Source organism: Herpailurus yagouaroundi, unplaced genomic scaffold (genome assembly GCF_014898765.1).
Source record: "Herpailurus yagouaroundi ecotype Mexico unplaced genomic scaffold, PumYag 189, whole genome shotgun sequence".
Taxonomy (NCBI): Eukaryota; Metazoa; Chordata; class Mammalia; order Carnivora; family Felidae; genus Herpailurus; species Herpailurus yagouaroundi.
In genome coordinates this window covers 18,038,158-18,060,712 of record NW_024412420.1, presented here as the reverse complement: position 1 = coordinate 18,060,712, position 22,555 = coordinate 18,038,158, and the positions used below count along the sequence as shown (strand labels likewise).

Sequence of the window (22,555 nt, the reverse complement as noted above, 5' to 3'; positions counted from 1 at the left end):
CTCTCTCTCTCTCTCTCTCTCTCTCTCTCTCTCTCTCTCTCTCTCACACACACACACACACACACACACACACACACACACACACACACCAGCCACTACTGGTCCCTAACTCTGCTCTGCCCCGTGTGAAGGAGAGACTTGATTTTCCTCAAAATGCTTTATTAGGAACGTACCAGGGATTGATGGACGAGGCTCTGGCTGCCCCGGGCCCTACAGGAATCCTACTTCTCCCCGGCACCCGGTGCTGTTCTTTTGATGTAGTCTCTGTACATCGTGTACACAGCACCTGCAGGAAGGAGAAGGGAAAACAGCCCGTAACACCGAACCCTGCAGCCATCCTCTGGCTCTCCCAGGAGCCTGACTGCAGCCGTTCCCCTGAGGGTCCAGCTTCCCTGCTCAGCTTCCCTTTCTGCTCTAGCTCTCAGTAGCTGCTACAAGTACCTGCAGAGCCCTTCCGTGTAGATTACCTCTCTGAGAAACCCCACAGCAACCTGTGAGGTCGGCAAGCCAGGGTGCTTACCATCATGTTGCACATGGGGAAACTGAGGCTCAGATAAAGGGACTTGTCTACGGTCACACAGCTAGTAAGTAGCTGTCTGCCCCTTGACCCACAGAGGAAGGGAAATTCAGCATGTGTTGTGCTGTGTGACTTTTCTCACCTCTCAGGACAGACTGCCATAAAACCAACTGTGCACCATCCCCACGGGCCTGGGACAGGAGGCCAAGCAGGGACCCCTGAAAATGGCTTGGTTTGAGGGTTTCACCCAAACCTCCACTTGCTGTGGAGCCTGCTGGGACTGAAATCATGGTCCTTTAACCATCAGGACTCACAGCCAGATTTTGTCTAACAAGCTGCGTTTTCGTTCTGTGACCCCCACCAGCCCCTCACCTAGCATGACCGCACCCACGGCACAGGCCTGCGCTGCCACTCGGGTGTGAATCAGGTGTATGGACATCTTGGTGGAACCACGAGCCTTCAGCCGATAAATCCGGTATGCTGCCACTGCCAGGCAGCCTCCCAAGCCTGTAGGCAGAGAACATGACCTTTGGGCCTCAGTCACCGATCATATGGCTCCCCTGATGAGACCCTTTGCAGGCCGGGCAGGCTGGGCATCTGGATAAACCCCTATTTCCGTGCCGCTTCATGGTGGGAGACCATGAGTTGTTTACTCCCAATGGCATTTTCAAAGTGGCTGTCTATCTCCAGTGAGCCCTCTACATACAAATAGCCCATCACGGGCCTCCCCCACCCCCCATTTGCTCTGCTCCGGACCCTCCTCCAGCCATGTTGGCTCCCACAGCTACTTTTCTTTTCTCCCAGGGCCTGGAGAAAGGAAGCCCTGGGAGACACCAGACCGCTCTTTCCCATCCTGATGCTGGTATTGATGCCCCCCATTTCCCTGCACCCCAGGCCGTCAGTTGGCCACCACCTCCACCCATCCAGACTCCTTGTCAGGCGTGTCCCTTCCCTTGGCACCTTTGCTGCCGGTTCACTCTTCTAGATGTTGGCTGTTCCGTGGGCAGGACACTTGAGTCCTCTGCTTCCTTTGAAAGGGCTAGGAGACCTTTTCCGTGAGAGAAGGCCCCTCATTCCCTACTTTACCACTCACCTACAGGCACCAGCGGAGACTCCCTGGTCTTCCTCAGGAACTTCTCAGACACACTGTCTTCGCCTTCAGGTGGTACCCACCAGCCTTTGTTAGCAGACATGATCCTGGCTCCAGATGTTAGCAGCTGGGGCTCTGAGGTTTCAGCCCGGTCCTACAAGGAGGCACCTCATAACAGGAACTCCCAATTCTCCTCAACTTGGGGGAAAAGGGGGGGAGTTGCCTGCTAAGAACCTCTCTTACCATGCCCAACACAGCCCCTACTTGAGAAGATGTCCCAAGTGTCCTGTCTCATATGGCTGGACCACTACTGCCATCCCTTCTTCCTCACGTCTGCCTCTTCCCCAGCTCATTCTGCCTGTTTTCCCTGCTTCCCCCTCCTTCCATCTGTATCCCTATGTGATCCTTGGGTCAAGAAAAGCAGCTGGAAAAATCCACAGATGAGGGCGAGAGGAACAGGCCTTGAGCCTTGGGACCCCCACTGGCCTGGAGTCTGTGAGGGTTGCTCCTCTGGGAGCTGCAGATCCCACAGAGCAGGTCTGGCCCCAGGGAAGCAGGCCATCCCAGACAGTGTTCCAGCACTGGTTACCAAGTCACCAGAGCCAAAAATTAAAATAATTGGACATTGATTTGTGAATAGTTTAGCATAGATTTTGGACATTAATACTAACAGAACTAATTCTGGTCCCTGAACTGCTCCCGTTTCCATTTCTTGCCAGGTTCTTTGCGATTGCCAGCCCCCTGCCTCCCTCCCTGGGCCGGTGACCCCTATTGCTCTACTTGCTAACCCCCCAGTAAACATCTGCTCTGATCACAAACTAGACAGAGTCCCAGAGTCCTGGTCCGTAGACGAGGGCTTCTGCCTGTGGGGTGCCTTCTAGGTCTAACCCGTGAGACAGACGCCCTGCGTGAGGCGACCTCCAGGTGCCTCTCTCCTGGAGGAGCAAGGACTGTCGGCCCCACACTTTCTTAACATGCTGGTGCTTACCCTAGGAGATGGCTAGAAAGTAGAGTGCAAGCAGCCCGGCCAGGGCTCAGCATCTGCTGTTTTGAACCGATCAGGAGCTGATGTTGGAGCTGCCACTGTGGGGTCAGGGAAGCAAGCTTTCTGTGGACTTTGAAGTCTGGAATGGAGAGGGGAGGAGATAGGCCAGGGCATCAGTCTTAACCCCCCATTTGCTGAGTTCCAGGCCAGAGCTCCATGCACTAGAAAGTAATGAAAGATCACATGGCAGGAGCCCTTAACTAGATTCAGTCCAGTAATTCCCATGGATGTAAGGGGCTGGATCAAACAGGAACTTGATACAGAGAACTGAGATCGGAATACCGAGGCAAGGAAGGGCAGAGATCATGGCTTCTCCCCCAAGCTATACTGCTTCAAACACTCGTGAACAAAGTGGGCTGTAAATAAAATGCCCCAATTGTGGGAGGCAGGCCCTCTGGTCTTGGTCTTGATCCTTTTCAAGGATGCTTTCTGGACCAGGGAGATTCATCCAATTTGTAACCGTTAGGACTACCTCGCATCTCCAGGGATCCTTGTACTACAGGTGGGGGACGGGGGCATGGGGAGAGGGGGGATGATGTTCACTAGGGACAGAGGTGACAAGTGGCCAGGCTTACCACCTATTCTGTTTGAGGTATTTACTTTTCAGACCTTTCAAATGTTCTATACAGTAGGGAAGGAACTGAGCTTCGGAGAGGCTAAATGATCTCCAAGGTGCACAGCTAGTAAATGGCAGTGTCAGCATCTGAATGTAGGTCTGACTGGTTCCAGAGTTTGTACTCCTAGCCTACTTCCCAGGGGCTGGCTAAGCAGAAACCCTCTCCATTGAGGCTGAAGCTTAGGAGTGCTAATCAATCTCAGCATCCTGGATTCGGAGAAGAGGAAAGTACCTTCTTGCTAAGCAGGAGTGAAAAGATTGACGTACGCTACGGAGAATCCCACTCTATCCCAGTGCTTTGTTCTTACCCTAGATACTCAGCCCCATGTGCCTGTCCTAAAGGGGCTTTACAGCACAGAAAATCTGTCCAGCAGCTGATGGCTTTCTTTTCTCTCTCCAGCACTCACTGCTCTAGGAAGAGACCCAGGGTCACAGCAGCTCCCCAGAGCCTTCACATATCCCCAGCGTCCATGGGAACTCTCCTCCCAGTCATTCACACACACTCTCCCAGGCTGCCTCTCCTGGTCCCAAGAGTGACCTGAATTCTCAAGAGATGGCTGGTCTAGGCCAGAGGTAGGGGGATGGAAATGCCTGGATGACATAGAGCAAGAATCAGAATCAACTCCAAGCCCTTTGTAGAACAGGGGCCAAGCTGTAGAGGGCAAAGTTCAATTTAATTGAGAAGTTCTCCCTTCTTGTTGGGATTCTGTTGATGCTCCTACAGCATCTCAGCCCAGAATTGAGAAAATAATAATAGACATAGTTGCCATGGTTCTCTGAGCACCTATGGGGCAAGAAGTGTGCTAATTGCTTTAAGGAGGTTATTTTATTGCATCCTCATAACTCTGTAAGGTAGGTACTGTTATTCCCCTTTCACAGATGAAAAACTGAGGCTTGGGTTAAATGTCCCACTCCAGGTCACAATAAGTGACAGAAAAAAGAACCAGACTTCTAATTGTTCCTAAAATCAAATCTCACTGTTCTGGACGAATGGGAGGACTATTAAGCAGAGGGAAAGTCTTGAAATAGAAGAAATAAAATTGCTTTTTACTCCTGAGAGCACACAGTAACCAAAACTTCAAGGAACAGATTTCTGTAGAGTCCTGCTTCAGTAAACAGATAAGATAAATTATAACATTTTTGTTAATAGGCCAAGTCTTCAATAATTATTGCTATTTAAGCATTTCTCCATAGTCATTTATGTCGTAGGCCTTTTTTTTTCTTCCAGGTCACATCACACCCCGAGACATTCTAATTTCGAGGGGTCTCAATTGAGTGATGTGGACAGACTTAACGAATCCGGAGTGTAGGCCAGAGTCAGAGTCAGACGTGGGGTCAGTTAGCTGCTTGGCCACTCTCTGAATATTTGGTCTTCTATCACTCAACCTCTTTTGAGTCTGTGTCGTCATCTGTAAAACGGAGGTAGCATCTCCCCAAATGGTTAGAATTTCCCTCCATGCTGCCTGCTCCTCTTCCTCCCAAATGAGCAAGTGTCAGGAAACGGGTAGAGGCTGGGGGAGAAGTGGAAAGTCTCTGACAACAGATAGAAAGGTTACCACGTTCTGGGTGGTCCAAATTCAGCACACTCCTGTCCCTCTCCAACCTCCTTTCTCTGGCTTCCCCACCCTAACAGGAAGCTTTGGGCTCATTCTCCCCATTCTGTTGGGAGGAGGGGTGGCCAGGACTTGAAGCTCTATACAATCTAAGGCACCGCTGTGCTATATATAGCTCCAGGGAGCTGAGGGCCAGGACAGGGGAGAGAGGGCCAGCAGCTCTTTTGCCTTGAGCTGAGGAGTGCTGTGAGGGAGGCGATGCTGAAGAATGAACTGGATAAGGAACAGAAGATCTGAGTTGGGCCTGGAATGGGGAGGACCCAGGCTGAAGGGCTGGAGGAATCACAGGAGAGAAAACATTAGCCCATATATAGTAGTGTCTCAGGGACTTGAGGTGCAAAGAGTGGGGGGAACAGAAACAGGCTGGGGCAGTGGAAGTTTCCAGACAACATGGCTAGACTGAGGCACCCTCTAGAAAGTGCCCGGGGTAGAGAGGGTAAGACATCCTCCCCCTAAAAGCAGGCACTGGGTTCCAAGGACACCCCAAGAGTCACGGGCCTGGGGCCAGGAAAGTGCCTTTGGTACCACTTATCTTTCTGGGAGACTATGCACGTATTTAAAAAGCTCCGGGGAGCTCCTAGCTGGCTCAGTCAGGGTCTTGAGTTCAATCCGCATTTTGGGTATGGGGCCTGCTTACAAAGGTAAAATAGGGGCGCCTGGGTGGCTCAGTCAGTTAAGCCTCCACCTCTTGTTTACTGCTCAAGGTCGTGTTCTCACGGTACTGAGATGGAACCCGGGTCAAGCTCCACACGCTGAGCCTGGAGCCTGCTCCGAATGCTCTCTCTGCCCTTCCTCGGCACGCATGCTCTCTTCTCTCTCAAAATAAATAAACAAATAAATAAAATGTTTTGTTTTGTTTTTTTTTTTTTAAAGGTAAAATCTTAAAAAGCTCCTAAGAGGGTGGATATAGCAACTGGAAGGCTGCATCTGACTGTAGTGAGGCTGACATAGAATCACATCTTGTGAAGGACCAATTTGGAGCTGTGTATTTACACACACCTGTCTCAGATGACAAATTGATGCTCCAGAGATGGGAAACATTTTGCTAAGATCCTTATGTTGCGTGCTTTTGAATACCCAAATTACCTGGCTTCCTCTAAAGAACACTGTGGGAAGGAGCTAATGCCTTTTGGAGCCTACAAGGATTACGCACTTTACATATTTTACTTAATCCTCACAACAATCCCAACAGATGGATCTCATCCCCATTTAACAGATGAAGAAACCATGGCTCAGAGAGCAAGTAAATGACTGACCCATCCAACCAATAAGTTAACCACTATAGACCGCTTTCCAGTGGAAAACTAACATATCAAGGAATAATGTGACTTCGTGTACAGTTCTCTCTCTCTCTTTTCTTTTTTTTTTTTTTTAACATTTATTCATTTTTGAGAGACAGAAAGCACGAGCAGGGGAGGGGCAGAGCATGAGGGACACAGAATCGGAAGCAGGCTCCTGGCTCTGAGCTGTCAACACAGAGCCCTATGTGGGGTTCAGACTCACAGACCCCGTGGGATCATGACCTGAGCTCAAGTCGGACGTTTAATCGACTGAGCCACCCGGGCACCCCCCTCTTTCTCTTTTTTTTCAATGTTTATTTTTGAGAGAGAAGGTGACAGGAGATCCAAAGCGTCCTCCGCACGAACAGCAGCAAGCCCAATGCAGGCCTTGAACTCACGAACGGAGAGATTGTGATCTGAGCCGAAGTCGGACGGACACTCAACCAACTGTGCCACCCAGGTGCCCCCATGTACATTTCACCATCACATTCTCCCACCATCTTAGAAATAAGAGTAAACAAGTGCAAACAGCTGGGCAGAGCGAACTTGCAGAAATTCAATGACTGTGCAGCTACCCCACTCCTTCTCACCAACACAGAGAGTGTTGGGCATCCAAAAGTCCTTGCCTGGTGGATGGTACCAGAATGGGACCTCTCCCACCTCCCCCCTCTCTCCTCCCTCCCCCAGCTCCTGCACACTTCACTTATTCTTCATTTGCAAGCAAATTGACCTTAATTTAAAATTCTGCATTAATACCCAGGAACTGCTAACTGGGCTCAGGGAACCGGCGGTGGGGGTCTCACCTGATGTGGGAAACAAAGGCAGAAGGAAATGGCAGATAAAGTTAAATTTCCTTATAACCTGTAGCCCGTTGACAAATAACTTGAGGCTGGCAGGGTAAAACATTTCTCCAGGAACTCCCTACTATCTTAACGTTAATGCTTTGCTTGAGGGAAAAACAACCTTAGCTTGACAAAACCGTACCTCTCTGAGCCTTTGCTCCCATCCCCCAGGACACGAGGAGAATCTACTCTGAGTTTACTGGCCAAGTGGGGACCCTGGAAAATGTGTAATGGAAATAGTGACACACTGCAGTCTTCAAGTTGACCCTACGGTTCCCAAACCACAGAGCCCCAGGGTGACTCTCAAGTTTTCAGACTGGATTTTGATCCTTTCCTGCCTGGGCCCCATGTGAATAAAAAGCGATGCGGTTCTCACAGCACCCGACTCCATTCCTCTCTGCCAGAGGCTTGGAAACCAGACCCATTTCCCTGTTTGAAGCTTGAGGCTTTTTTTCCTTCCCTCCAGTAGCCTGCCTTTTTGTGCTAGCCATGGCAAGCTTTCAATCACTCACTCTTCACTCTGCATATACTTGCTAAGCACCTACTATGTGCTGAGCTCTGGTCCAGAAACTGAGAGGCAGGCAGTGGTCCTGCCCTCAGAAAACTCACATTCTAATAGCTGCCCTGGTTTGCTCCAGACCCTGGTGACTCCCTGGATCAGAGATCCCCTTGATGTGGGAAACAAAGACAAATGAAAAATTAAATTTCCTTACTGCCTACAGTCCATTGGCAAGGCCTTGAACAGTCAGTGACCTTCCTCTAGGGGCTCAGCTGCCTCGATGATGACACTTTGCTAAGGGCAAAAGGGAATCTTAGCTTAACATCCCCCACCCCCACCCCAGGATCCTGTAGGTCTACTTTAACATATAAAAATTCCTTTGGGGGGCAACTGGGTGGCTCAGTCGGTTAGTGTCTCACTTTGGCTCAGGTCATGATCTCATGTTTCATGAGTTTGAGCCCCGCATCAGGCTCTGTGCTGACAGCTCAGAGCCTCGAGCCTGCTTTGGATTCTGTGTCTCCCTCTCTTTCTGCCTCTCCCCCACTTGCACTCTGTGTGTGTGTGTGTGTGTGTGTGTGTGTGTGTGTGTGTCTCAAAAATAATTAAGCATTAAAAAAGAAATTAAAAGTTCCTTTGGAAACTTCCTTTATCTCTACTCCCCTGCCTCCTGCCACCAAGATATATGTTAGCAATCATAGTCCAACCTTATGGCCCCCTGATATACATCTGAAGGGTTTCTTGACTGAGGTTTTAAGAAACAGTAATAAATGACCATTTCCTAATAGCAGTTAGCCCCTCAAGGTCCTGGAAAACTTGTTTCCAAAATACCTTAGAGAGTTACTCTATCCCTAACTGCCTCCCAACCTGAAGGTATATAATCAGTTACGTGTCACGACCCCAGTGCAGCTCTGTCTGCCCACAGTCCTGTCCCGTGCTTTAATAAAATCACCATTTTGCACTGAAGACCTCTCAAGAATTCTTTCTTGGCTATCGGCTTCAAACCCCAACACTTCAAACCACATCACTTTGGCTCGGGTTTCTGGCCTCAGTTTCCCACCTATAACTGAATTAAGAGATGTTACTAGCTGGCAAAGTGATAGAAGAGAGAAGCATTTTATTTGTTTTGTTTTGTTTTGTTTTCTAACTATCCAGAGGTAAAACAGCTTAGCTTCCTTGGGTCTCATTATTTCCACCTTTAAAAGGTTTCTCTACCAGAAGAGACAGGGCTACAGGTTTGGTAGTAAGGTAACAAATATAGAAAGGGTATTGTTCTGGGGCGCCTGGGTGGCTCAGTCGGTTGAGCATCCGACTTCAGCTCAGGTCATGATCTCACAGTTCATGAGTTCGAGCCCCGGGTCGGGCTCTGTGCTGACAGCTCAGAGCCTGGACCCTGCTTCAGGTTCTGTATCTCCCGCTCTCCCTCTCCGCTCCTCCCCTGCTCACATGCTGTCTCTCTCTCAAAAAGAAAGAAAGAAAGAAAGGAAGGAAGAAAGGGTATTGTTCCAAATCTCCATGAAGAATGGGCAATGCTAAAAGGTAGGAAGCCTTCCTCAGCAGTTTCATCCATGAATTTATAGGATAATAATACCTAATGAACATTTAATATATATTATTTATACACAGTATATAATACATGCTTATTCACATATTATTTTATATACAATATATACATATATAAGTGTTTTTATGTTCATTCATTTATTTTGAGAGAGAGAGAGAGAGCGAGTGAGCAAGCAGGGGAGAAGCAGAGAATCTCACGTAGGCTCTGCATTGCCACACAGAGCCCAACACCAAAATCAAGACTTGGACGTTAACTGGATAAGCCACACAGTGCCCCTATAATCAAATGTCTTAACACACTTTATAAATGTATAAATGTTTTTTATGTTTATTTATTTATTTGAGAGAGAGAGAGAGAGAGAGAGAGAGAGAGAGAGAGGCAGAGAGAGAGGGAGAGAGAGAATCCCAAACAGGCTCCGAGCTGTCAGTGCAGAGCCAGACTCAAGGCTCAATTTCACAAAATGTGAGATCCTGACCTCAGCCAAAATCAAGAGTTGGACGCTTAACTGACTGAGCCACCTAGGTGCCCCATATTTTAATATAGCACTTTAAAGGTTATTATTGAAGTCTTACTATGCCACGAAGAAGTGCACTATCAAATGTATACGGCTCAGATGTGAACACTGAACACATTTGTGCATTTAGCATCCTGATCTAGAACAGGACCAGTCCCCCCAGAAGCTCCCTCATGCTCCCGGGTGCCTATCCTTCCCCCAAGGTAACCACTATCCTTACTCCTAACAGCACAGAATACTTTGGGCTGTTTCTGAACTTTATATAAATGGAAAGTTTTGTGAGATTCCTCTATCTCGTGTGTGATTGTAGATTGTTCATTCTTATTGTCGCATAAGGGATCATTGTGTGAATATAACATTTTATCTATCCTTTGTACAGTTGTTGGACACTTGGGGTGGTTTCCAGCACAAATAGTGCTGCTATGAATACTTTAATACATGTATCTGGGCAAACATTTGTACATATTTCTGTGGAATTCCCATGGAACTGCAAAATCATACTGTATTCATATGTTCAGCTTTAGCAGATAATTGCCATTTTCCAAAGCAATTTGTTCCAATGTATAGTGGCACTAGCAGGATGTTAGTTTTAATATTTCAATCAGCTTATACAGTGATGTCTGTTGCGTTTAGTTTGACATTTTCTTTTATCGTATTTTCCTATATTTACAGGGTCTTTACACTTGTCATTTTAAAAACATTTGTAGAGAGGTAATGTGGTAATGAAGGGGCCTGGGGACGACTGAGGCATGGAAAGTGGAGGCAGAGGGCAGGGCAGGGTGGGGAGGAGAACTTAAATACAGAGGCCAAGCAGGTAATGAAATGGACTCAAGCAGTTAAGTTGAAATAAACAAAAATTACTCAGAAGTAGCTGCCCAATGAACCTAGAGGCTCAAAGGGAGCAATTTTTTTCTTTCACTAGAGAGAAGCCAAAAATCTGGATTTAAAATTTTTGGCAGTTAAATCATACTTTCAGAAAACGTGCTGGCCAAACAACTTTGGTCAGTGGGCCAGATGCCCAGCCCTCTGGACCAGCCGTTAGTTCCGGCCTGGCTTGAGAGGTGGGAACGTTTGACCTATAACAAGTCACCTCATTTGTTAGAGCTTAATCTCCTCTCTGGTCAAAAGGGTAAAATGGAAGCCTATCCTTTTGTACAGTGACGGTCAAAGGAGATAATTCAGGAGTACAGGAGTCGTCGAACACTATACAAAGTACTCTCCTTAGTACGCCTTCGGTCGTCACGCATGGACTCGCTGTCCTTAAAGCATTTGAATTTTCAGATTCCTTGGAGCAAGTTTAAGACTGGAGATTCCCATGCAAATCTCCCGAAGGTCCTTTGAATGGGATCCTGCTGGGATGCAAGGGGTTAAGAGGAAATGGCCTATTAGGGTCTTGCTAATCTGAGAAGTCCAGGACCTCAAAAGTATCCAGAGCGCCACTAAAAGCCACGACGCAGAGCTAGGACGGTAAACCCGACGAGGGCCCGGAGGAGCAGAACCTAGAACGGGGCATCAGCATCCTGATGTGTCACACTGGACCCAGGCCTCCGCGGAGCGCACGGAAGACAACTCCCCAGCTCGCAGGACCAACCTAAAATGCCCAGGTAAGGCGTGTCCTCACGGCGCCGTTCGTAGCCCGCCCAAGTGAGGCACTGCGCGCCGGGGGGCTGTCGTCCCGAGAACCAAGCGGGAGGAATGAATTGTGCGGGAGGCGAGGTCTGCGCCCACCCGGGTCCGGACTCCACGCGGGTGGCACACACACGCTCTGCACCTCCGGGACCGCCCGGGAGCGCGCGAGGGCCCGACCGCAGAAAGTTGGGACGCTCGCGCCGCCGCCCGCGCGCTCCGGGGCGCCCCCTCCCACCCGAGCGCCACGTGCCGCGCGCCCCCTGCTCCCAGGCCGCGGCGGGACGCCCCCACCCCCACCGCGGAGCGTAGTGCGCAGGCGCCTCCCCGTGGGTCCGGGCGGCGGGAGCGGGAGGCGGCGGCGGGAGCGGGTTCGGCCTCGGCTGGAGACTGAGGCGAGGGCGGCGGCGGCGAGAGTTGGAGGAGACGCGCGGGGGGCGGCGAAGGCGATGGCGACGCGGGGCACATGAGGCGGCGGCCGGCGGGACGGGCCGAGGCCCGGCGGAGGAGGCGGCTCCGGGGGAACACGCCGCCCGGTGAGGGGCGGCCGCAGGGCCGGCTGAGAAGCGGGCAAGGGGCGGGGCCGGGGGGGGCGGGAGAACTTGTGGGGAGGCCGGAGAAGGGGCGGGGGGACGCGGGGGATGGGGGGTCCCGGGAAGAGTGCGGTGGGAGGGGGTGCTGCCGAGACTTCCCACCGATCCCGGAGGGGCGTCTGCCCCGCGGCCCGCCGCTGCCCCCGTCGCGCCCTCCCCCTTTGTCCCTGGGCGCGCGGTTCCCAAATTGGGAGGGAAACGGCCCGGGGGTGGGCCAGGGCGGCGGCGGCCGCGTCGGGCGGGCGGGGAGCCCGGAGGACCCCGGGCGCGCACTTGGGCGGCGCTCGGCGGTGCTCGCAACTCCTCGGGGCGGTTAGGGGCGCAGGGCCGCGCCAGGGCCGCCCCTCGCCGCCGGGGCGCTTCGCGGGCTGGTCTTTGTCTCCCGACGCTCGGTGCCTGACATCTCTTCGGGCGGCGTGCGGTTCGTTTGACTCTTTTCCTCTAACACCGCTGCCGGGACTCCTGCCTCCCATCAGTGTTTCAGACAGGATTTAGTTCGAGGGCTGGAAGGAGGGAAACGGGGGGCGGGGGGGAAATGGCGCGGTCGCCTCTTGATGAACATGTTTCCTTTACTTAAAATGATTTTTTTCCACTTCGTGAAACTTTGGACGACTTGTTTTGTTTTCCCCTCGATCTCCAGATTCAAAATTAAGAGAAGGCGCTAAAGCTGTGATTGTGGCCAATTGTGTGGTTGGTGGCTGCGTTTGGAGCTGAGTTGAAAGGATTTACGTGAATGTGTGGTTTAGAATTTGCGTTTTTTCCCTCTTCCCCTGCGATTGTTTCAAAGAGTGGGATTAGTTTTTCTTTGCGTAGCGGGCGAGTTTGGATTATCATTTGAAGGAGTATCTGTTGATTGAGAACCTGCAGTGGTACCGATTTCATTGTGCTCACGCTTTATTTTGTTAGCCTGAAGACTGCACTTTGTGGAATCGAGTAAATCGAGTTAGAATAAGTTCTGAATGAGTCTTATCTTGTGCCTGAGTAGTCCAAAATTATTATACGTTCCTGTTGTGTATACTTTCAAGTGAGTATATGTGAAAGCTCTTTAAAAATCAGGTTGTATAAATGAAAGGGATTTTAATTCTGATAAACGGAGAACAGTATATCTCAAATACATCACATATGTGTAGAAAAGGGGTTTAATAATGTAATTTAGGGATCAAATTCTTTACCCCCTAAAGAGAGTTTAGGTATTCAGATTAAGAATGCGGAAAATTAAAAATAAATATATAAATAAAATTTAAAAAAAGCATTCAGAAAAATAAGCTTAATTCCAGAGCTCCTGACTAAATACACTGTGAATTGTGGTTCGTTTCCTGGAGTTTTTGTTGGTTTTATTTTTTGGAATTTAGTATGGTGTATTACAGTTGCTTTGGATTTCTTAAGTGCTATATAATGGGAGAATTCAAGAAACATGAACTGACTCTTCTGGGTAAAATGTAATAAGCTGTGGTAAACAAATGTGCATCATTGTGTTGGCCAGGTGTTTGTGAGCAGAGTGTTGTAAGCAAAAGACATTTTGAAGAGAATACATAGGAGCTATATGGAAGTTCTCTCTTTTTCACTTGTCCTGATTTGTAATGGTTTAATATTATATACTACTTGTCTTAAACTGTTGTGCACTTTTCCAAAGCATTGCAGACATCCTTTCTAAAAGTCAACGCTTTTAGCTTCTTTAGAGGTTGTGTGACTTCAGAATTGGTTTTCCACCTGTGCTAGACCACAATTCTCTGAAAAAGGAGCAGAGGACCCAGTACCTTTCTAGTCAGTTCATGAAGGTAGAATTGACTTTTAGTCTTCAATCCGAAGGATTGAAGAAATTAACATATCTTCAACATAACAATTTGACTTAGATACTGTTACCGCTTAACTTTTTTGTCCTTTTAATTATTTGTATAAATTAGCCAAAGGGAAGGGATGGAAGGTCTGCCTCTGATTAGCCACACACCTCCCACCTTAGCTCCAGGCTCTCCTGTCAATTCAGTAATTGGGATTCTAGAATACAAAATACGTAATTAAAATCCGGAGTATCATTCTCTTAATAAATGGATGGTTTGTTCCATGACTAATTCAATGCAGAGATGAGTTCCAAAAAGCTGGGGTTTTTTTATTTGAAGTTCACATTTCAAAATAAATGAGAGGTGTTCCCTTTTTTAAATTATTATGAGTCTGAATAGTTAGTGCAACTGGAAGCATACTTATTTTTTTCTGAATTGGTGCTTTTTTTTTTTACTTGCAAATGTATTTATTTATTTTTATTAACTGATGCTTTGCTTGTAGCATAGAAACGTGCGGCTCCTATCAGAAATATTGGATAGAAATTTAGGCAAAGAGGGGTGCCTCAGTGGCTCAGTCTGTTGAGTGTCCTACTTCGGCTCAGGTCATGATCTCACAGTTCGTGGGTTCGAGCCCCCATGGGTTCGAGCCCCATGTCGGGCTCTGTGCTGACAGCTCAGAGCCTGGAGCCCGCTTCAGATGTTATGTCTCTCCCTCTCTTCCCCTCCCCTGCTGATGCTCATTCTCACTTTGTCTCTCAACAGTAAATAAAAATGTTAAAAATTTTTTTAAAAATTTAGGCAAAGAAAAATGGGATTACGTTTTTTTGTAGACCATTTGTTTGAGAATACATATGATAACAGATCTTAGCTGATACCATTAACCTGAAACTTAACAGTTCTGAACTGTTATCAGCTAAGTGCCAACAATTTTCATACATACTACTGCAACTGATGAGTTTAGTTTTTGTGGAAGTAAGGATCTATTAAGTCTGAGCATTGCTGTTTTCTACAGGTCTTTAGAATGAATGACTAGAGGGGCGCCTGGGTGGCTCAGTCATTTAAGCATCTGACTTTGGCTCAGGTCATGATCTCACAGTTTGTAAGTTCGAGCCTCACATTGAGCTCTGTGCTGACAGCTCAGAGCCTGGAGCCTGCTTCAGTTTCTGTGTCTCCCCCTCTCTCTGCCCCTTCCCTGCTCACGCTCTGTGTCTCAATAATAAATAAACGTTAAAAAAATTATTAGATTGAATGACTAGACAGGCAATACTGGCTGGCATATGGTGGTAGTACATTCTTGAGTCTCGCCAACATTGCAGGAGTTGACAGCCCTCAAGTTTGATATTTAGACCTATATGTGTAATGTGTTGCCTAAAGCAGTTTTTTTCCCCTAGGGATGAGATCTCTTTGCAGATAGCATTTTATTTCTGAAGAAAAGAAGTGTTCTGTGGAATGAGTAGAGCCCTCAGTTAAAGCTGTTTTTTTGAAGCTGTAGTGCATGTAGCACCAGCACAATTTGGACAAAAGTACTCTGGTGGCCATTCATTCTTCTAGTGAACTTCTTTTTTTCTTCTTTCATTCAAGTATTTATGTTAGGCACTGAACTAGGTGCTGAAGATGAATACTATGTGGGTTTTGCCCTCAGAATGTTTATATTTTGAGCACTTTGAATTTAACATGCTGAAAGGTTTAGCAATTTGGAAATTATCTAAAATCTTTGGAACAAAAGAAACGTATAGGATTTTGGAGTAAGTTTTTTAATTTTTTTCTTTTATAGAAATGGAATAAACTTCACACATCCTCATTATCCTCTAATCTCTAACTCATTCAAGACTCATATACTTACAGAGATTATTTTCATCTACATCTTTGTATGATTTATCAGTTTTGACTGAATTTATTGTTACTTAACAGTGTTACAACATTCTTTTTGGGAATGTTCAGAATAAAGTAGATCTGGACTTCTATTTTTATGGAATTCCCTTTGACTCATTCTTGGACCTCAGATTCCTAATTGCCCATTTCAGAATAGGTGTTTATTTGGATTCAGAAATGTCCTTTCTGAAGTACTCTTTTCTCTTGGGTTCTGATTTTCCCTCCTTGCTCTCTGGCTATTCAGGTTTTTGCCCCATCCTCTTCTACCAGATCTTTAATTGATGGTTTCTCTCAAGTCTTGATCCTCTAATCTAATCTGTTCTGTGGCTTCAGTTACTCCCAAATTTTTGCCTGTAGTTCAAACTTATTTTCTGATCCCAGCTGCCTACTCAACGTCTCCACTTAACCACTCTCAGAGGTACTTTGAATTGAGTTGCCCAGACTGACCTGTTGATCTTGGCTCCAAAGCTAGATCTTCATTGTACCATTTCATTAAATGGCTCTATCAACAACTTACTGAGGCTCAACTCTTGCGATTTCTCTTTACTTTTAGTCTCCCCATCCTAGTCTAGGCAGGCCACCTTGTCCTAAGACTGTTAGAGTCAATTATAAATGGTCTTTCCTCATTCACTCTTGTTTTTAAAGGGGGTCAGTAATATGGGATATTAATACAGAAAAAGTAGTAAGTAATACTACAGTAAATACTTAACCACCTTGCAGCTTAGGAAATAAAACATTACCACTACAGTTGGGGTCTTCTGTGTTTCCTTACCTGCTTGCATCTTCCTTCTTCCAGCCTCCATTGTGGGCCTCCTTACCAGAGATAATCACCAGTTGAAGTTATTGTTCCTTTGCATTTCTTTATACTGTTACTACATATAGTATGTAACCTAAGCAGTATATCCTCATCTACTCTTCTCACAACAGTTAGAATTATCTTTATAAAACAAATTTAGTCAAGTTACTTACCCGAAAACTTCTGTTTTCCCTTTAATCTTCATTTAACCAGATGTGATCTGGCCTTGCCTACTTCTCCAGCATCGTTTCTTTGTACTTTTTTGTTATGAATGGTCTAGCTTGCTGACTTTTCCCCCCCTATTCCTTAAAGGTTCAAAGCTGACCTGAGGACTTTGTACATGCTGTAGCTAATTCTTCTGCCTGGAAAGCAGCTCCTCAGTTCTTCAGAATATGCTTAAATATCAATTTGGGGATAAATCTTTTCTGATAATCCTAGATTTGTGTAGGGAACTCAATGTACTCTGCACGTCTCTTTTATAGGATTTATCACAGTTTTAATTAATTATTTCTATGATGCCTATTTCACCATTAGACTCTTCTGTATATTCCATAAAATCAGAAGTAATAATCTAGGGGCGCCTGGGTGGCTCAGTCGGTTAAGCATCCGACTTCAGCTCAGGTCACGATCTCGCGGTCCGTGAGTTCGAGCCCTGCGTCGGCTCTGGGCTGATGGCTCAGAGCCTGGAGCCTGCTTCCGATTCTGTGCCTCCCTCTCTCTTTGCCCCTCCCCATTCATGCTCTGTCTCTCTCTGTCTCAAAAATAAAATAAAAACCTTAAAAAAAAATTAAAAAAAAAAAGAAGTGATAATCTATCTTGGGTAGCCCAGTATCACAACACCTAGCTTATAGCTTATAGTTCATTTCTGTATTCAACAATTATTTGAGTGCTTTCTAATTTCTTTTTTAATTATAATTGCTGATTGTAGTAAAGTAACTTCTAACAAAGCTCTTGTTCTTCTAATTAGAAGCCTCATTGTATGTTGTTTTTTGCATTATTAGTCTAATAGGCCAATATAGTGCTAGTTCCTTGGTAAAACTTACTTTTGTAAACTTACTAATAGCCATGGCCTGAGCAATCTTCAGCAGTTTTATTTGTTTATTAATATAATTTATTGTCATAATTTAGCAGTTTTAATAGACCAAAAATACAGTGGTCACTAATGGTATAATGTACACAAAGGGAGCTCTTGCCTCCCCAGAAAATAATCCTAGCCGGTTTAGGCAGACTGTCAGATGTAATAAAGAACTTGAAGATTAGTTTTTTTCTTTGACATCCTATACCTAGGTCTGATTTTCATTTCTTCCTGGGCCAAGGGTAAGTATAATTAGTGTCCCAAGACACTAGGACAGTTCTACATTAAGGCCAATGTCAACAGTTTTATACTTGAGAATTTCACTTTGTTGACTTTTTTTGGAGTAGGTAATACATTACGTAGTATAAAATCTGAAAGGTATAAAAGGATTTGCGGTGAAAAGTAAGTCTTCTCTTCGTACTCAGTCACTCATTTTTTTTTTCTGCTGAAGCAATTATTATTTACCCTTTTTTTGTGAATTCTTCTAGAGGTACCCATACATTCAGTATGTCCCTACACACATACATAAATGGTAGCATACTATACACACTGTTCTTTAGCCTGCATCATTCACTAATGTATCTCAGTTTATTTCATATCATTAGAAATAGAGCTGTCTCATACTTTTTGCCTACCAGATGTGCTGTAATGTCTTTACCCAGTCCCTTCCTGATAGACTTTTAAATTCTTTCCAGCACATTATCAGCAGTGCTGCAGTGAATATTCTTGTACATTATTTTGTATGTCTGTGAGTGTTATTTGTTAGATAAACATTCTGGCTCAAAAAGTATGGGATTCATGTACCAGTTCACTCCACCACTTGTAGTAAAGCACAAAGAATGACTTTATACATCCTTCCTTGACAATAACCTGCTAGCAATTCTTATCTCTTTCCAGTTGGATAAATATAAAATGATATATTGGTGTAGTTTTAATTTGTGAATCTTTAATTACAAGTGATATTAAATGTCTTCTCATGTTATTAAAAACCATTAAAATGTTTCTGAGACCTCCATATCCATTGCATATTTTTCTTTTTTTTTTATGTTTATTTTTATTTTTTATTTTATTTTATTTTTTCAACGTTTATTTATTTTTGGGACAGAGAGAGACAGAGCATGAACGGGCGAGGGGCAGAGAGAGAGGGAGACACAGAATCGGAAACAGGCTCCAGGCTCTGAGCCATCAGCCCAGAGCCCGACGCGGGGCTCGAACTCACGGACCGCGAGATCGTGACCTGGCTGAAGTCGGACGCTTAACCGACTGCGCCACCCAGGCGCCCCATGTTTATTTTTATTTTTGAGAGGCCGAGTGCAAGGAGGGGAGGAGAAGAGAGAGAGGGAGACACAGAACCAGAAGCAGGCTCCAAGCTCCGAGCTGTCAGCATGGAGCCCCATGCGGGGCTTGAACCCATGAACCGTGAGATCATGACCTGAGCCTAAATCGGATGCTCAACCTACTGAGCCACCCAGGCGCCCCATTGCATATTTTTCTATTGAATGGTCTTTTTATTATTGATCTGTTAGAATTCTTTATGTGTTAGAGAAATTAACCTTTTACTCAGAATTGCAAATCATTTTAATTATTCAGTATATCTTTTTTGTTTTAAGTGTATTTGTTTTGAGAGAAAGAATCCCAGGCAGGCTCTGCAGTTGTCAGCGTGCACTTATCAGCATGGAGCCTGATGTGGGGCTTGAACTCTTGAACCCGTGAGAGCAAGACCTAAGCTGAAGTCAGGAGTCTGACGCTTAACTGACTGAGCCACCCAGGTGCCCTACCTTTCAGTATATTTTTTGAGTTGTTTACAGTATTTTTTTTTTCCAAAAATTATACTTTGTATAATTGAATTTGTCATTTCTTTCATTTGACCTCTAGGTTTTGTATCATTTTAGAAGTCTTCTCTACTCAGTTAAGAAAAAAATAGGGGCGCCTGGGTGGCTCAGTCGGTTAAGCGTCCAACTTCTGCTCAGGTCATGATCTCGCGGTCTGTGAGTTCGAGCCCCACGTCGGGCTCTGTGCTGACCGCTCAGAGCCTGGAGCCTGTTTCAGATTCTGTGTCTCCCTCTCTCTCTCTCTGACCCTCCCCCGTTCATGCTCTGTCTCTCTCTGTCTCAAAAATAAATAAACGTTAAAAAAAAAAAATTAAAGAAAAAAATGGCCATGGCTTTGTCTAACTTTGAGTGTTTTGTTTTTAATTTTAGATCCTTGATTCATCTGGAATTTAAAGATCCAACTTCTAGGGGTGCCTGGGTGGCTCAGTTGGTTAAGCGTCCGACTTCAGCTCAGGTCATGATCTCACGGTTTGTGGGTCAATCCCCGTGTTGGGCTCTGTGCTGATGGCTTGGAATCTGGACCCTGCTTCACATTCTGTGTCTCCCTCTCTCTGCCCCTGCCCTGCTCGTGCGCTCTCTCTCTCAAAGATAAATAAATACACAAAAAAAGTTTAAAAAAATAAATAAAGGTCCAACTTCTAATTTTTTTCAGATAGCTACCCATAGTAATTCATTATAATTTATTGAATATTCCATCATTTTTCCATTTGTTTGAAATGTCACCTTATCATACATTAAATGTCCAGATGTATTTTGATCTTCTGGACTTTCTATTCTGTTACATTCATTCTATTGATCTGTTGATCTTTTTGCCAATTTCACCTTTTAAATTATTAGAACTTTATAATGCATATCTAGAGAAGCTTGTATGCTCTCCTTACTCTTTCAGAAAGTTCTCTACCATTCTTACTATTTGTTTTTTAACATTAAATTTATTTATTCATTCATTCATTTAAGTTTATTTTATACAGTAGTAATCTAGGGGCGCCTGGGTGGCTCAGTCAGTTGAGCGTCCAACTCTTGATTTCAGCTCAGGTCATGATCCCAGGGTTGTGGGATGGAGCCCTGCATCTGCCTCTGCCCTGAGCCTGGGGCCTGCTTTGGATTCTCTCTTTCCCTGTGCCCCTCTCCCCTGCTCATGTGCACTCTATCTCAAAAAAATAGTAAATTAAAAAAAAAAATAATAAAGTAATCTCTACACCCAGTGTGGAGCTTGAACTCACAATCCCCAGATCAAGAATCTCATGCTCCTCCAACTGAGCCAGCCAGGTGCCCTTTCATGTTAATTTAGAATCAGTTTGTCTGGTTCCTAAGAAATCCTTTTGGCATTGTATTTTAGATTACATTACATTTTAGATCAATTTAGGGAGAACTAATATCTTAAGATGGCTTTTGTATCCAAGAACATGGAATGTTTTATCTTAAGAATTTAAGTTTTTGGTGTTCCTTGGCAGTAATTTTTAAGTGTTCTTCATTTAAAATCTCTGTTTCTTGTTAGTCTTTTCCTAAGTATTTCACCTATTTGTTGCTATTTTATTATTTAATACTTTTTTAAGTTTATTTTTATTTATTTTGAGAGGGAAAATAGCAAGCAGGGGAGGGGCAGAGAGAGACGGAGACAGAATCCCAAGCAGGCTCTGTACTGCCAGCACAGAACTCAGTACAGAGCCCAGTGTGGGGCTGCAACTCAGAAACTGTGAGTCTAACTGCAAGATCATGACCTGATCCGAAGTCAAGAGTCAGATGCTTAACCTACTGAGCCACCCAGGCACCCCCTTTTTTTTTCCTTAATTTTTATTCATTTATTTATTTTTAATATTTGTTTATTTTTGAGAGAGAGACAGAGACGGAGTGTGAGTGGGAAAGCGGCAGAGAGAGAGGGAGACACAGAATCCAAAGCAGGCTCCAGGCCTGAGCTGTCAGCACAGAGCCCGACTCGGGGCTCAAACTCATGAACCACAAGGTCATGACCTGGCTGAAGTCAGACACTTAACCAACTGAGCCACCCAGGCTCCCCTCTTTGTTGCTGTTTTATTTATTTATTTATTAAAAAAAATTTTTTTTTTAATGTTTATTTATTTTTGAGACAGGGAGAGACAGCATGACGGAGGAGGGTCAGAGAGAGAGGGAGACACAAGAATCTGAAACAGGCTCCAGGCTCTGAGCTTGTCAGCACAGAGCCTGACACGGGGCTCGAACTCACGGACCGCGGGATCATGACCTGAGCCGAAGTCGGATGCTTTAACCAACTGAGCCACCCAGGCGCCCCACTTTGTTGCTGTTTTAAATGAGACTTTTCTTCAGTTATATTTATATTGCTTGTATATTATAATCAGTTTTTTCAGTGACTTTATGCGTGGTCTGAAAATAAAATTAAACAGTACACCCACATAGTATAGCAAAAAGATCATTAGGTCCCAAGTTGTATTCTAGGCTTTGCAGCTTATTAATTGTGTGATCTTAAGCACATTATCCTGATCTTTAATATCCTCTTAGGTAAAGTAAGGATATAGTCTCATACTCAGATATCAAACAATGGGCCACTGCAGAATTATTGAAAGATAACCTTAGAATCCATGCAGGTATTATCTGTGAACTATATAAATAGTATCTTACAAATATATATGACCTTTTCAAATGTATATATAAATAATATTATAAATAAATTACAAGTTTATTTTAAAACTTTAACAGTTTATAGTAAAGTTTTATCTTTTTGTGTTTTTTCCAAAATCAGATGCTATATGTATCGCCACTATTATATAGGGCTCTAGAAACTCCTGTAATTACTACATAAAGTCTCTCAGACCCTAAAAATGAGGGGCTACTGGACTAGCTGATCTGTAACATTTCTTTTAACACTAATAGTGTGTGAGCCTATGTAACTGTAACTTAAAAAAAATTTTTTTTAATGTTTATTTTAATTTTGAGAGAGAGAGAGAGAGAGAGAGAGAGAGAGAGAGAGAGAATTGAAGCAGGCTCCAGGCTCTAAGCTGTTAGCACATAGCCCAACCTGAGCCGAAGTCAGAGGCTCAATGGAGTGAGCTACCCAGGCGCCCCAAGATAATGATTTTTAAGCTTAAATGTCAAAAGTGTGTTCCTGGGATCTTTCTCTCTCTCCCTCTTTTAAAAAAAAATTGTTTTTTAATGTTTATTTTTGAGAGAGAGAGACAGAGTGTGAGTGGGGGAGGGGGGGGGAAGAGAAGGAGACACAAAATCTGAAGCAGGCTCCAGGCTCCGAGCTGTCAGCACAGAGCCTGATGCAGGGCTTTAACTCATGAACTGTGAGATCATGACCTGAGCTGAAGTTGGATGCTCAACTGACTGAGCCACCCAGGTGCCCCTCCCTCTTTTTTTAATAAAAATTTTATTTTTAAGTAATCTCTGCAGCCAACATGGGATTCAA

General features: G+C 45.1%; 2 protein-coding genes across 6 annotated transcripts in view; one reads left to right on the top strand and one right to left on the bottom strand.

Annotated features, from left to right (window-relative positions):
* HIGD1B (HIG1 hypoxia inducible domain family member 1B) overlaps positions 1 to 2,839 on the bottom strand; it is a 3,283-nt gene extending 444 nt beyond the window's left edge. The window contains exons 1-4 of one of the 3 annotated variants that reach the window (XM_040497825.1): positions 2,596 to 2,839; positions 1,611 to 1,761; positions 890 to 1,024; positions 174 to 286 (exon numbers count right to left, since the gene is read on the bottom strand). In XM_040497825.1, the coding sequence (XP_040353759.1) occupies positions 222 to 286; positions 890 to 1,024; positions 1,611 to 1,710 (300 nt within the window). In that variant the 5' untranslated portion in view covers positions 1,711 to 1,761; positions 2,596 to 2,839 and the 3' untranslated portion in view covers positions 174 to 221. Of the gene's footprint in view, positions 1 to 142; positions 287 to 889; positions 1,025 to 1,610; positions 1,762 to 1,850; positions 1,959 to 2,595 lie in introns of those variants that run through there. The other 2 variants (XM_040497823.1, XM_040497824.1) reach the window with 2 other exon arrangements.
* Positions 2,840 to 10,998: 8,159 nt separating this feature from the next.
* The window catches only part of GJC1 (gap junction protein gamma 1), a 35,312-nt gene continuing 23,755 nt past the window's right edge, over positions 10,999 to 22,555 (top strand). The window contains exon 1 of one of the 3 annotated variants that reach the window (XM_040497812.1): positions 10,999 to 11,181. The gene's annotated coding sequence lies outside the window, so the exon portion shown is untranslated. Of the gene's footprint in view, positions 11,182 to 11,608; positions 11,740 to 12,093; positions 12,218 to 22,555 lie in introns of those variants that run through there. The other 2 variants (XM_040497810.1, XM_040497814.1) reach the window with 2 other exon arrangements.